Source organism: Eretmochelys imbricata, chromosome 11, assembly GCF_965152235.1.
Source record: "Eretmochelys imbricata isolate rEreImb1 chromosome 11, rEreImb1.hap1, whole genome shotgun sequence".
NCBI lineage: Eukaryota > Metazoa > Chordata > Testudines > Cheloniidae > Eretmochelys > Eretmochelys imbricata.
In genome coordinates this window covers 57,313,829-57,329,979 of record NC_135582.1, presented here as the reverse complement: position 1 = coordinate 57,329,979, position 16,151 = coordinate 57,313,829, and the positions used below count along the sequence as shown (strand labels likewise).

The 16,151-nt window shown below is 40.8% G+C and overlaps 1 protein-coding gene across 1 annotated transcript in view; it reads left to right on the top strand.

Moving 5' to 3' along the window:
• The window catches only part of BOLL (boule RNA binding protein), a 79,392-nt gene that overhangs the window by 2,464 nt on the left and 60,777 nt on the right, over window positions 1-16,151 (top strand). The window contains exon 2 of the mRNA XM_077829464.1: window positions 12,002-12,145. Within this exon, the coding sequence (XP_077685590.1) occupies window positions 12,002-12,145 (144 nt within the window). The remainder of the gene's footprint in view (window positions 1-12,001; window positions 12,146-16,151) is intronic.

Here is a 16,151-nt window from a genome sequence, read left to right as displayed (position 1 = left end):
AATGTAGCAGGAGAGGACCTTTACCAATACATAGACCAGTTACATACCTCCTCAGTTCCTCAAATTGCTTTCCCTCGCTGTCAATTCACTCTTTCTCCATGTTGGATCTTTCAACTTGTTCTCTTCAGGGTCTCAGCGAGACATTTGGAAACTCCATTTCAACAGAACCAGAGCTAGAACTGTGTGTCACTGGTGTACCGATAGCACTGCTGCCCCAAATGCCTTACAGTCTCCTTGAGATGTCTAATTTATATAATAAGATTGTCTATATGTCATTCTGAAGGCTAAAATGTTTGTAGGGTCAGCATGAAGTTATGGAAGCAGCTATAAGCATGGTTGAGAGCTCTTTTTGTTCAGAATATCAGCAGCTTGAATCATCACTGGGTTGTGTGGTCTGTTACAATCTAGTTCTTAAGTTCTCAGGCATTTTGACTTTATGAATTATATCTGTGCAGTGTACTGCTAGAGTAAGGTATATATCTATTCTATACCATGCTAAGACCATTGTGATATCAGAGATATAACTCAATCAACCAACCACTCTTATTGTATAGCTAATTTACATACTGCAGTTTCATTGGTCATATGGGGAGACTGTACAGATAAGGGGTAGTCAATTATTTTTTGTCAAGGTCCAAATTTCTTGGTTGAGGTATAGTCAAGGTCCAGAGTCCAGAGAATATAATAAGAAAAATAATAAAATAATAATTAAATAAAGGGATTTCAAGGTCTGTTCAAAAGGGTCTGGCTGTCCGGATTTGGTTTGCAGTCTGCCTACTGACTACCCCGGCACAGGTGGTAAATTACTTGGCCCAACTGCCATACCTATGTGCTCAACTGTCAAACAAATCATCACTACTCTCCCAGAACAACCCCCCGATGCAAATTAGCACAACCACGCAGACAACAACACAATCAGCAATCACAATAATAAACACACATGGCTCCTTACTGTAGCATACTCCCCTAATTCACCACACACACAAATCCATATAAGTTTCCTAGCACCACACAAAACACACACAAAATCAGGACAGCCAACAGTACAACCATACACAATAACCCCAAACACACAGAGCCACTCACTGCAGCATACCCCCCCAATTCACCACCTTCAAAAATCAACACAGATCTCCCAGATGAACACAGCCCACATTCAAATCAACACAAATCTCCCAGCACAAAACAATCCATGCACTGATGAACACAGCTTTCCCAGCACAACACGCATTTGCCCACCTTTACTCATACTTACCATAAATATCAGCGGCAAAGACGCAAGTCCATCGCTGCTATGTATTAGGCAGTTGTGGAAGTCTCCGTGGTTTGGATGACTAGTTATCCAGTACTACTTTTTGCAGCCTCTTAAAGGAAAGGTTGGATCAGTTAAAGAACAATTTTTACCCTTTGCCTGACTACAAAGGCATGGCACCTGCGCCTTGTGGTTATCTATAACAAAGGTAATCCTGGTCCACCAGAACTTTATGCATTGTCAGAAGAGCATCAATTAAAGGTAGAAACAGATGTCTTTCTACCATACTCAGGTAAAAAAACAGATTGATAGTGTCACAGGAAGTCAGAGGAATCCAGATGAATCCAAAGCTGCATTGACATGAACTCCTCCATAGCCATCCAGAACCAAGAAAGTTTGAAGGAAGTATAGTGGTAATTGGTGAGTTCAGTAAAGTAATGGCTTCTTAACCAAGAACTTAATGACTATTTGTTTCAGTGGTCAGCATTTGCTGTTCCAGGAAAAAACAGTAACAATTTCAGTCAGTAGTAGACCCAGGACCTCCCTGCTGGCCTTCAACAGCCATGAGGAGCATGGGATGTTCTCACAGCTTCACCAGGACCTCAGTATGTGAAATCAGATGAAATTCTGCCAGTGAAGATGGCATTTATCTGCTCCTCATTTTACATTGCTCCTGTAAACAGGACAAACTGTTGTTTGTTTAAGGATAACAGCACCCCAATCAGTCTATTTTACTTAAAGGACTTTGATTCTTTGAGTCCTTCCTTCCCCATTTCTTCTGATTGCTACTCCCACTTATTCTGTCTTGTCTTCATTAGACTGTAAGCTGCTTGGGGAAGGGGGTGTCTTTTACTCTGGTTGTACCTCACTTAGCACAATGGGTGTTCAGTCCTTATTGGTGCATTTAGGTACCACCATTATACAAATAATAAACAATAAACTCTGAAAGAACTTCATATATTGTCAGAGCAACTCTTGAATGTCGGCCATTGCAGATACAATGCCTATAATCATATAGTATAGAAGTACAAGTTGTAGACTCTTGTATCTTCATGATAGACTTGGTACTGGTTATGTTCCACTTCACAGTGAATAATGCAGGTCAAAGCTTCGCGGAAAAGAACTGATGTCCAAATGGTTAAAATAATTATAATTTATATTTTTGAAACAAGAATTAATCCTTCAGCTTTATAAAGAAAAATGTGGGGCAGTCAAAGAGTTGATTTATTGTCTTCAATGTCTGTGATAATTGTGGGAATCCATTACAGCCGACTAATTTTTTCCCTTGGCCCGACCCAGATCAGTCATAAAACTGTCTGTCCATTATTTGGCTCTTCCCTTTTCTCCAAAATATATGTTTTTCAGCGGACTCAGGAAGGACCGTGTTGTGGCTCTGTTGCTCAGAGCACAACATGCTATGCTAACGCTTCCTGTGTACCTAGGAAGCATGCTCTGTGAAAACCTAATATTGATAAATGTTGCAAATAAGATATTTCTCCTAGGAAATAAATTGATGTTTGGTTGAAGGTAATACAGGGTTAATAGTGAATCTTAGTTTGCATCCACGTGAACTACTCTGTCCTGTGTCTTGATTTTGGATGTCACGTTATAGACTAACTGAACCCGTAAAAGGAAACTAGAAAGATGAACTGCCTACATTTGCTAGCGTTTGTTGATTTTATTTCTAGTATGGTGAATAGGTGTTTTTGACAAATGTGGTAAATATCATTAAGACTGTGATACTGTCTTTTAACTTGACATACAGAGATGAGTGGTTTAAATAAAGAACAGCCCCCCATAATCCTATCAAAATTTGAATTAATAGCTTTCAGATACTCCCTCACACTGAAGTTAATTAACTCACATACAGTTGAATGGCAGTTGTTTTTAGGCATGGTATTGATTGAGAATAATCAAGGCTGTAGAATAGTTTTAGCGTCATTCATTAGGATACCTAACGGACATAAAATTGACGCACTGCATGTTCAGTTTCTGAGAAGCTAAAGATAAAATTGATATTATTTTACTTCTTGTTATTTGCTGCCATTGTCTCACTTGAAGATTATCTTTGATAGGACACACAGGAAGGTAAAAGGGTTTGGGACATATCCAGAAATGCTTAAAAGCAGAGATCATAAAGTATTAAATTGCACAAAAGAACAAGATACTATGTAGTGAATAAATGAGAGATAAACAATTAAAAATGAAACAGACAGTCTAAATAAAGAGTAATCTAAATGATGACAGTGTCTAGGAGAAGTTTGATTTCTGCCATGCAGATCTTCACCCCTCCCCTACCCTGCATGACCTGTCCCGGATCAGGAAGCTTCCAAGTATTGAGATTGCGGAGTTTGTACAGCCATTTGCTAATGTTTAAACATGCATACGTTTCTCCTACTAGCTTAAGAAAAGTCAGGTGAAAGAAAAGTGTAACAATTTTTTTATTACTTCTAGGTAAAAAGTCACAGTGCAGTAGAAGTAAAAGTGTGAGAACATCCTTTTCCTGAGACGCCCCCTCAGTTGCAAGAGTAGGGCAAAGATTGGAGCCCCAGCTTTCTAAGGCCCTCTCAATTGTGAAGAGACCTAGGTATTGAATGGGGCAGATACATTCCCAAGAGGATTTATACTGCCTGTTTCAGGGACAGCTAGTGAATTTTTCCCTACTTTTTCTAGGTATTTTGGGCCAAATTTTTTAAAGGTATTTGGACACCTAACTCTCCTGGAAATCGGTCAGAGTTAGGCACCTAAATACCTTTACAAATCAGGGTCTTCTTCCCTTGAGGTCCCTTTGGCTTCTATATGATCTCCAATCCCCCAGTCTTTTCACCCCCTCGGTCTGCAGAACGTGAACCAACTGTGCTTTCCTCAGTTTGAGTTGCTCATGCAGCAACTCTGCATCTGCCTTTAAAAACCTGAGTAGGCAGCTGCTGCCACCTCCTTTCCTCTTCCTGTGTTTTTGTACACACAGTAAAATATGTTTAGTTCAATCTAAAATACCTTTATTTTAATTTAGATTTAAAAAACAGCCAGAAAGAACAAACTTCTTCAGTGAAAGGCTTACTGTCTGGGTGATACAAGCTGAACAAGGATAAAAGCAAATTTGAGAACAAGATGTCTGTTGTGTTTTGTTTCCATGGTGAAGGACAGAAATTTAAAGGTGCAACCCACAGAGAAAATAAAAGACCTTGGCAACAAGGAGCAATGAAGATCCTAACCCTTCTATGTGCTGCACCCTATCTTATCCCACTAGGAAGCATCTCCCTCTTCCATCTCAGGGTTACAGCAGCCAGGCTGCACAGTGAAAAGCAGACTGTGAAATTTCAGTCCAAACTGCATCAGATTTCTTGCATTTAACAAAGACATAATTTAGGACATTCAAAATAGAGGGCCAGGTTAGAGAGAGAGAAATGAGTCTCCTCCTCTGAAGACTAAATGTCTCCTTCTGCTTTTGATATTTTGAAAGGACAAGTTCTGTTCCAAGGTCATTATTCAGGATCCAGTATTCCAGCTACATTGGAGAATCTTCGGGAACTAGGATCCTCTATGGAAAGGAGAGATCCATATCTAATCCTTAGAGCCAAGGGAAAGATAAATTACGTTATGTCCTTCTTTATTACCCAAATAGGCCAACTTTAAAGTTGGAAGAGGAAAAACCAGTGGACTCAGTACAATAGATCCCATTCTCTTGAGCTCTCACCAGGCCCAAATATTTTGTTGGCATACCCTAATATCAAAAATACAAATGAACATGATGGGGATGCTTCTGATAGGACATCTCCTTGAGACTTTCTAAATCTGTTACCACCTCAGTAGCAACCAGAAATTAATGATCAGCCAGCCAGATGTCAGAGACAAGCCTCTCAGCCACTTTCTTTCATGGGGAAGCCCTTTCTAGCAGTAAAGCTCCAGTGAATTCTACAGTCTTCCTAGAGAGAAAGAACCTTGGCCTTCCTCAGGATATACCACTTAAGTGGCACTTTTGGTCTTCACTCTCCGGCTACAGATTTAAAGAAGCCAGATCGTATTGTCTGAGAAGAGAGAAGAGGCTCCGATAAGAGTTGCTTCTTTTGCTTCCAGGGCAGGGGAGCTGGAGACCTGGGTGCCGCCACCTCCTCATTTAAGGAGTTTTGGGGGTATGCTGATCCACACAACCCTTAACTTAATAGGAAGAAGACTGCTTTGTTTCTTCCATTTATGGGTCATAAAATGTCACTCCACTGGTTTTTAGGCCCCATAGCTGTACAGCAGAAATTGATTTAAAGTATCCCAACAGTTTTATTCAGTCTGTTAGCACCAATCCAGAATTAGGTTCAAATAAATAAATACATCCCTTAGGGGAAAGAGTGTTTCAATGAGGAGTACTTGTGGCACCTTAGAGACTAACAAATTTTTGAATGAGGTCTCTTAGGAATCTACTCAGATGAATTGTTCTACTTGTTGGATCAATTGAAGCTTATCTCCATAACCTGGTTTTATGTTTACATCTATGGTTCCAGTGTTTTGTAGCCATGGAACAGTTTTTATGTCAAACATTGCAGGTTGATTTGGATGATGCATCTCATACTTTACCAGAGTAAAGAGAATGAGAAAAGAGTGTCTTTTCATTTAGCCATACCTGAATGACTGGCTAGACTGGGTCAAGCTGAAATGTTGGCCAGGGTAGCCATCTCCATAGTTGTTTGTTTCTGGAGCAACATAGCTGATTCTTCAACAGAAAGAAATGTGTGCTAATTCTTATGCAGAATCTCTATATGTGAGAACCCAATTCAGCACTAAACTAGACATACTCAGGATAGACAGTGCAAAGTACACTTGCAGATCTTTCTCTGTTGTCTTCAGATATGTCTCCCTCTCAGTGGAAGTTGAACTCTTAAGGACCTCCAAAAATTGTTAATGCTGCCATGTCTGTCATACTTTAAGCTGTTGACTGAAAGCTGAAAACTAGTTAAAGAGATGCCTGTGGGCTCCCACAATGGAATCATCACTTTAGATGCGAGTTTGTAGGGATGGAGAGCACATCATATCAATGGAATGGCTCAAGGCCGTTGATTAGTGACAGAAAAGTAATCAATCAAGAATGCCTCAAGAACTGTCACACTTGTCTGTTCTACAGTTTCAGCACAGGCTTAAAATTTCCTCTTTGAAATACACAGTTGGAGTGTGACCACTGGCATATATACGAGCTGACCAGGACAAGGCTGTGGCAAAAAATAAATCAGCTGTTAATGATAAGGGCAGAAAAAACCTTACCCATCCTGTCATTCACATAAGCAGAATATGCAACATGAATGAGTAATGAAGGTGATCCCAAACATGACTAAAAGAGTAGACACCATGTTCTTTTGAGTGAATTTGTGAAAATTGGTTATGACACTGCTCTGGGACTCAGGAAGCCTGGTTTCAATATCGAGCTGTGCCACAGACTTCCTGGATGATCTTGAGCAAGTCACTTATGGCATGATCCAAAGCCTCTTGGAATCAATGGAAAGACTCCCATTGAGATTAGTGGGATTTGGATCATGTCCAGTCTCTATGCCTAGTTCCCCATCTGTAAAATTGGGATGATGGGAACTTTGCAAGTGTATTATGAGGATAAATCAGGGTTGGGCAACTTTTTGGCCCGAGGGCCACCTCCAGGTGCGAAACTGTATGGAGGGCCGGGTAGGGAAAGCTGTGCCCCTCAAACAGCCTGGCCCCCGCCCTCTATTTGCCCCCTCCCACTTCTTGCCCCCTGACTGTCCCCCTCCATCCAACCCCCCCCCCCCCCCCGCTCGCTGTCCCCTGACTGCCCTGACCACCCTGACCTATCCACACTCCTGCCCCCTGACAGGCCCCCTGGGACTCCCATGCCCTATCCAACCCCCCCTGTTCCCTGACTCCTGACCGCCCCAGAACCTCCGCCCCATCCAACCGCTCCCTGTCCCCTGACTGCCACCTGGGACCCCCTACCCAACCTCTGCCACCACCTCCCCCTTACCATGCCCCTCAGAGCGGCAGGAGCTCACAGCCCCGCTGCCCATGCAGCCACATGGCTGCGTGGGAGGGGGAACTGCGGGGGAGGGGGTGGGGGTGAGTCTCCTGGGCCAGGAGCTCAGGGGCCGGGCAGGATGGTCCCACGGGCCAGATGTGGCCCGTGGACCATAGTTTGGCCACCTCTGGGATAAATACTTATGATTGTAGGGAGCATACTATGATGATAGGAGCCCTATACATATCTTTGAGAACTCATGAAGGACAGATGATGTCCCAGACTATTGGAGAAGGGTAAGTATAGTACCTGTCTTTAACAAGAGGAACAAAGAGGATCTGGGAAATTATAGACCAGGCAGCCTAACTTTGATGCCTGGAAAGATATTGGAACAAATTAATTTAAACAGTCAGTTTGTAAGCACCTAGAGATAATAGGGTTATAAGGTATAGCCGGCAGGGATTTGTCAAGAACAAATCATGCCAAACCAGCCTAATTTCCTTCTTTGACTGGGTTACTGGCATAGTGGATTTGGGGGAAGCAGTAGACATGGTATATCTTGATTTTATTTAAGGTTGACAGTACCACATGACCTTGTCATAATCAAAACTAGCAAAATGTGATCAAAATGAAATTACCATAAGATGGGCACACAGTTTGTTGAAAGATGGTACTCAAAGAATAGTTGTCAATGATTTGCTATCTATTGGGTTCTCATATAGGTCATTTGTGAGTCTGGTACTATTCAATATTTTAATTTATGACTTGAATAATGGAGTGGAGAATATGCTTATAAAATTGGCAGATAACACAAAGCTGGAAGGGGTTGCACGCACTTTAGAGGACAAGATTAGAATTCAAAATGACCTTGGACAAATTAGAGAATTGGTGTGAAATCAATTCAGTGAAGACAAGTGGAAAGTACTGTGCTTAGGAAGAAAAAAATCAAAATTACAACTCCAAAATGCAAAGTAACTGGTTAGGTGGAAGTAATGCTGAAAAGGATCTGGGGTTTACAGTGGATTACAAATTGAATATGTGCCAACAATGTGGTGCAGTTGCAAAAAAGGCTAATATAATTCTGGGGTGTATTAACAGGATTGTTGTATGTAAGACACAGGAGGTAATTGTCCCACTCTACTTGGCACTGGTAAGACCTCCGCTGGAGGACTGTGTCCAATTCTGGGCACCACAGTTTAGGAAAGATGTGGATAAATTGGAGAGAGACCAAAGGAGAGCAACAAAAATTATAAAAGGTTTAGAAAGCCTGACCTATGAGGAAAGTTTAAAAAACTGGGCATGTTTAGTCTTGAGAAAACAGGACTGAGGGGAGACATGATAACAGTCTTCAAATATGTTAAGGATTGGTTTAAAGAGGGCCATGATCAATTGTTTTTCATGTCCACTGAAGGTAGGACAGGTAGTAATGGGCTTACTCTGCAGCAAGGGAGATTCAGGTTAGATATTGGGAAAAACTTAATAAGGGTAGTTAAGTTCTGGAACAGGCTTCCAAGGGAGGTTGTGGAAGCCCGCTCATTGGAGGTTTTTAAAAACAGGTTGAACACACACTTGTCAGGGATGGTCTAGGTTTACTTGGTCCTGTCTCAGTGCAGACGGCTGGACTTTGGGACCAGGTCCCTTCCAGCCCTACCTTTCTGTGGTTATGTAAATAGCTTGATAGATAGAAAGGAGAAATTGACTAATTCTGTATTCAGGGTAAACTGAAACTAAGGCAAAGTGTTTTCAAATACACAAAAACAAAAATAGATAATTTTCTCTTATCTTTTACTTCTAGAACTCATAGGTGTTATATCAATAGTAGGTTAAAACATGGGTGTTTTTTTAAATTAAGTCAAAAGAATAAAAAATAATGCTACATATGTGCATCATTACGAAGTTAATTGCCAAAACACCCTTAACTTGGGGAGTTTTATGACTTCTGAGTGCTAAAATTCTGTTCATTTTTACTATTGTATTTTCATGTGAAAAGTTTTTTCTTGCATTGAACGCTACTTGAATTTTTCCAAAAAACTCGTTGAGAATTCAGAGAAGGAACAGCCTCCTGTGAGGAAGGGGGAAAATGGAGATATTGGAGTTCTGCAGGGCTCTGTATTGGGGTCTGTCAAGGTTCCTCCCCCACTCTGAACTCTAGGGTACAGATGTGGGGACCTGCATGAAAAACCTCCTAAGCTTATCTTTATCAGCTTAGGTCAAAACTTCCCCAAGGTACAAAATATTCCACCCGTCGTCCTTGGATTGGCCGCTACCACCACCAAACTAATACTGGTTACTGGGGAAGAGCTGTTTGGACGCGTCCTTCCCCCCAAAATACTTCCCAAAACCTTGCACCCCACTTCCTGGACAAGGTTTGGTAAAAAGCCTCACCAATTTGCCTAGGTGACTACAGACCCAGACCCTTGGATATTAAGAACAATGAATAATCCTCCCAACACTTGCACCCCCCCTTTCCTGGGAAATGTTGGATAAAGAGCCTCACCAATTTGCATAGGTGACCACAGACCCAAACCCTTGGATCTGAGAACAATGAAAAAGCATTCAGTTTCTTACAAGAAGACTTTTAATAAAAATAGAAGTAAATAGAAATAAAGAAATCCCCCCTGTAAAATCAGGATGGTAGATATCTTACAGGGTAATTAGATTCAAAAACATAGAGAACCCCTCTAGGCAAAACCTTAAGTTACAAAAAAGATACACAGACAGAAATAGTTATTCTATTCAGCACAATTCTTTTCTCAGCCATTTAAAGAAATCATAATCTAACACATACCTAGCTAGATTACTTACTAAAAGTTCTAAGACTCCATTCCTGGTCTATCCCCTGCAGAAACCAGCATACAGACAGACACACAGACCCTTTGTTTCTCTCCCTCCTCCCAGCTTTTGAAAGTATCTTGTCTCCTCATTGGTCATTTTGGTCAGGTGCCAGCGAGGTTACCTTTAGCTTCTTAACCCTTTACAGGTGAGAGGAGCTTTCCCCTGGCCAGGAGGGATTTCAAAGGGGTTTACCCTTCCCTTTATATTTATGACAGGGTCACTATTCAGTATATCTTTTAACATCCAGAAAGAAAATAAGTTAAACATTATCTTACATTTATTTCCTAATGAAGCAATATACACAAGATGAAATGCTCAAATTCAGAGGGAGCAAGGCATTTGGGGAAATTAAAACTTAATTGTATGAGTTCCTATATGAAAAGATGCAAGATCATAGCTTGGCAGAATATGTCTAGAAAACAAATATGGAGAAAAAATGAACCTTTTTGTGGGATAACAAATTGAAAGCAAGTGCACAAAATATGATACCCATTTTTAATGGGTCAAACAGTTGTACAATGTTGTTAGAAGAGAAATAACTTATAAAATTAAAGCAGTATCACGACTCCTTATGTGTGAGTGAGATTGCATCAGGAATACTGGGTGAAATCCTGGTCTCATTGTTGTCAGTAGAAATTTTGTCATTGACTTTGATGTAGTCAGGATTTCAATCACTGTTCTTCAGATTCCTCCTACACATGAAAATTGATATGAAAAAATCAAAAAAGAGTTTAAATATTGGCAGTCATGAGGATAATTTTGAGACTTTAAGTTTACGCAGAAAGCCAAAATAATGCATAACAGGTGATTTGAAAACATACATATATAATACTTTAGGATTACATGAAAAAAATTATTTATACAGGATACTGTTAAACTGGATTAAGGCAAGGATACAGTTAGTTTGGATGTTAAACCTTTTTTAAAATAGAGACAGTCAAACAGTGGCAGCTGCAGGGAGCTGTTATGGTCTCTTGATCCTTGGCTGCCCAAACCAGAGGAAATCAGAACAGTAGGGCAGCTACTCTAACTTCCACCATGCTAATGGCCCCAGCAAGCTCCACCTTACCCTTTCCCTTATGGCTGGGTAAGGTGTAGCTGGCATTGGTGGCAACTGTGTTGCCTTTGTCAGCTTTACACCAGCAGAGACGGGGGAGCTTTACACCAGCAGAGACAGGGGTGCACGGGGGGGAAGGCTTATCTGCTAGAATTTACAGCCAATTTAAGGCCATTTTGCACTGTGTAAGAAAAGCAAAGTGGCCTTACTGGACCAGCCTGGAGAACCTGATCTTTACAAGTGCTGGGCACCTGTTCCTCCCATTGACTTCATTTGGAGTTGTGGGTGCTTAGCATTTCTGAAAATCAGGCACAAGATATGTTCAAGACGCATAATTTTAGAAATGCATAGAAAGCATAGTATAGTGCAGAGTCCAGTCTGTGAGATGTGATTGGACAGAAGGTCCATTCCAGTTCTGTTATCCATGATTGGAGTGCAGTGGGAATCCTGTCCTGTGGTGGATGACTGCCTTTTGTCAGTTTAAAGTAAGGCGCTCCTCATTATTATTATATGTTATATTACAGTAGCAACCAGAAGGTCTAGTCGAGATTGGGCCCCCATAGTGCAGGGTGTGTACAAACAAAATAAAAAATAGACCCAAAGATCTTAATCTGAGACCCAATTCAGTAGGGTATTTAAGCACTTGACATGCTTATTTGGTACATTTAAGTACTTTACTGAATAAGCCTGGATAAGGACCCTGGAAGAAAACTGGATAAGTGCCATTGGTTAGAAATAAATAAATCATGGTAAATGTTTGACTGTTCAGCATGTTGTATGTTCTCAAAGAATCTCCACGTTTTTCTGTGTGGATGTGTTTTGCTTTACTGGTTTATACTATACAAAATGTCAAAAATAAATTTTACAAAAATATTTTTCTCTCAAACAGCAAACCACAATTCAGACACAAACAGAATCTTTGTCTCCATCCCCCAACACTGTGTCACCCGTGCCTTTAAATAACCCAACAAGTGCCCCAAAATTTGGAACAGTTATTCCTAATCGCATCTTTGTTGGAGGAATCGATTTTAAGGTATTTTTTTCTAATCTTGGTAGATAAGTAATAGCATAAATGTTTTGATATTTTTTTCTTTATTAGTCTTACTTTATATATTCATTAGTTTTATGCATGTTAGGTATAAGCATATATAAAATACATTTTATTGTGTTGTTTGATTACAGCAAGGGGTTCCCAAACTTGGTTCGCAGCTTGTTCAGGGTAAGCCCCTGGCGGGCCACAAGACACTTTGTTTACCTGAGTGTCGTCAGGTACGGCCACTCGCAGCTCCCAGTGGCCGCAGTTCACCTTTCCTAGCCAATGGGAGCTGCAGAAAGCAGTGACCCGGCCTGCACCACTTCCTGCAGCTCCCATTGGCCGGGAACAGCGAACTGCAGCCACTGGGAGCTGTGAGCCGCCGTACCTGCAGACGCTCAGGTAAACAAAGTGTCTTGCGGCACGCCAGGGGCTTACCCTGAACAAGCCGTGAACCAAGTTTGGGAACCCCTAGATTACAGTGATGGTTGTGAGATGATGGTGGTCTTTGCGATAACATCCTTGTAAACTAAGCCTTAAAATTCTGTTTTATCTGATTTTGCCACAGAAAGATGGCTATTCTTATTTGCATATTGAACTGCTACAAGCATTCTTTATAAAAATATCTGAAAAGTTATTTGTAATACAGATGTTTTGTAGATTATACATTTTTAGAGCAGAATTTTAAAAAAATACCTCTAGACAGAGCTAAAAATGACAATCTAGTATACTACATTAATCATCTTTGAATCACAAAATCAACTTATTCCTTTTTTCTACACAAAACAGTACTGTAGGTAAGAAACATCTCCATATTATTCGTAAGTATCTGTACCTTCAGCTCAACTCCATTTCACAATAAAAGGAAGTTAAGCATATTTTCTTTACTTTGTTGTGGGGTGATGTCTCCTGTGCGCCCCCGTCATTGCCTGAGATGCCTCTGCAGTGCCCTGCCATCAACTTTCTCCTCCTTCAGGGCTGTGCTACCAAACTGACACAAGATCAATCTCACAGGCCCTTCTGGCCAGGCTTTTGTTCATTTTCCAAAACAGCAAATCAAAGTGACAATATGGCAGTTACCCTGCTAGCCTTAATCTCTGCCCTGAGGAGTATATCCTCCAAAGCTACCACTAAGCCTCCTCTCTTTGGTAGTCTCTACAACTCTCTCTCTCTACCTCCTCCTCTTCCATTTCTTGCTACTCTTTATAGGGAGACAGCTAATCTCGCTCACGTGTGCCTCTTCAGTAATCAGGGTTGGCTGGGCACAGGCCTGTGGCCCATAAAGGGGCAAGCCATCCTGTTACACAGGGTAATATCTAGGAAAAGTAAGCATGTTTGTTTAAGGATTTGCCACAGAGTATTGCTAGTACATATCCTAACTCATGGAACACATGCAGCTTTGATGCTACATGCTCTGGACCCTCCAAAAGGCAATAAATATGGGGCCATATGCACATTCCTTTGCTGATCTGAACATTTGGTGATTTCCCTGCTGCTCTCGTTTTCTTTTTTTACCACTTTAGAACCCTGGACCTCTGCTTCTTTTGGTCTGTTCAGCTGTTCCTTCTTTCCCACCATCAGTATCCTCTCTGCCTTAATGCAATTAGTCTGAGGACCCATTGAGTATTGACTCAAATTAAGAGAAAGAAAAGAATGGATATGGAAGATATTTATCTTGTCCATCATTATGGCTGACAATTTACCCAGTATATCTTGCATAATAATTACAAGAACTTCCGGGATCTTTTTGATCATGTGGCTGAGGCATTGGAAATTCATGTTTTTACTCTTGAGAGGAAAATGTACAGGCTCTTCAGTATATTTGGAGCTTCATTAGGAGGGCAGATAGTTCTTTGTATAAAAAAAAAATATTCTGGTAAAGACTTCTGTCTCCCTCCCTCCCAATTTTGTCTTTCCTGTGGCTAGCTATGCCAGGGACCATCAGTATTTCAAATAATTTTTATACTTATCCTGTCTGATGAAGGGTATCTAATTGTTTGTGCAGTAGCTGAGAGGTCTAACAGTGGGAAAGCTTTAGGTCATCTCTCCCTCAGAGAGTGAGAATAAGGAATATGAATTTCATTGGGAAGGGGAAATAACCCTTTCAGCTAAGCATACTACCAAATGGGCTTAGCCAGATGTGGATTCAAAACCTAGGATAGATTCCTGCCAATCTTAGATAATTTCTGGGAGGAAATCTTTCCAAAGGCCAGAGAGTGTCATACTCCTTGAAAGCCACTTGCTAGAGTTGTTGAAAACATTCAAAATTGATGGAAAAACAGAGACAGGTTTTTCAGTGAAATTTTCACAAAAAATGTTTCCTCTTTCCAACCAGTTCTACTGCTTTCATTTCCTCTGTTACAGCAACTTGGTCAGTCACCACAGCAGTTATCCCTGATGCACAATTCGTGACTGAAGAATTGCAGTCTCTTTCATTTGTAAGCTCCACTCTGTTCAACAGAATCACAGATAAGGCCTTAGAAAACTTACAGAGGCCAAGTCTATTAGATGGTCTTTAACATCATATTTTCAAAGTAAATCAGTCCTCTTTAGTGCCAGAGCCAAGCATCTCAGATTTAGCCTATCGCTCAACATTAGCACTTTCAAAGAACACAGCAGTAGCCTTTGCATTCTGATATGTACAGGAGCCAACAAAAAAGCTAGAAGTTCTTACATGCACATTCTAGTAAACGTCTAGACATCATATTGGATTGGACTCTTGATAACTATGCAGTAAATCTAGTATCATTGTTTTATTCCTGTTTCCCTTCATGTCTGTGCTTCTCTGCAGAAGCTTAGCTGCAAGAGACCACAGGACAATTTCGTTCTAGAGGATAATTATATTCATGAGAGCACAGGACACAATATATTTCCTAAGGTTTCTGGCAATCATGGTCTCATGTATATATGTCCTCCACATTCTCCAGAAATAGGCTGAAACTCCTTTTGCTCTGGTAATAGGCCTCAACAGACTCTGACCATGCCTCAAGATATTTTGGCATAAATAAAGTTTCTCATAGGCAAGGAAAGCATCCTGGTGGACAAACTGAGCTGCATGCTCTGTGTACAATTCAAATTGTTTCTGAAGAACTCTGTGGACACAGAAGTGGGAAATCCTTAAATATGGACCTGTTTGCCACAAGAGACATCACCGGGTTGTCCACATTTCTGTTTCATGGGCAGGGAAGCTCCCTTCTTGATTGAAACCAAGGTTCCCTCATTGCCTTTATTTCCAAGAGATATATAGTAAGACAGAATTTATATAATCTTCATAGTATGGCAAGTTTAGTTCTTTAACCTTCTGACTATGCCCATCTACCAGTTTTTCCAAATCTCCTTTATCATAGTCTAGTTGACATTCTACATCTATATCTGAAGTTATTGTACCTGATAACTTGGAGCTTAATACCCTCTAAAGCAGTTGAAGTCTATATTCAAAAGAGGTACTGCAGATTTTACTGGAGAGAGTTGTGACTCTTCAACAGAGAAAACTTGTGTCCCTAAGTGGAAACAGTTTTCAGCAGGAACACCTATTAAGAACAGTGCTCCTTTATCTTTGACAGTTTATTTTATTTTGGACTATTTGCTTAAAAATATAGATTGCATGGACTCTGAGCTCAACTACAATTCATCTTATAACTTTATCTATGTATCATCTTCTGGTCCAGAGACTTTTGGTCTTTGTCCATCTACTCTTAAGAAATTTTCTAGAGATCCTGGTGCATGTTGTCACCCAGTTGGCTGGGGAGACCTGTTGTGTGGGCAGCAGCAGAAGCCCCCTTAGGCAGAGGCCTTAGGAGGGGCCAGGTGGCAGGACCAAGTTTACTTTCTTTGATGTTGAATTGTGTTTATGTTTGAACAATAAACACAACCTTGGGAAAAGGGACTCAAATATTGACACTGGTGGAAACTTCATCGATGCACTGACCTGTGAATTGGCCCAATGGCTTGCATGAAGGTTGAGAAACTGAGGCATAGGCATGGTCTGACATCGTGTTTGGGGAGA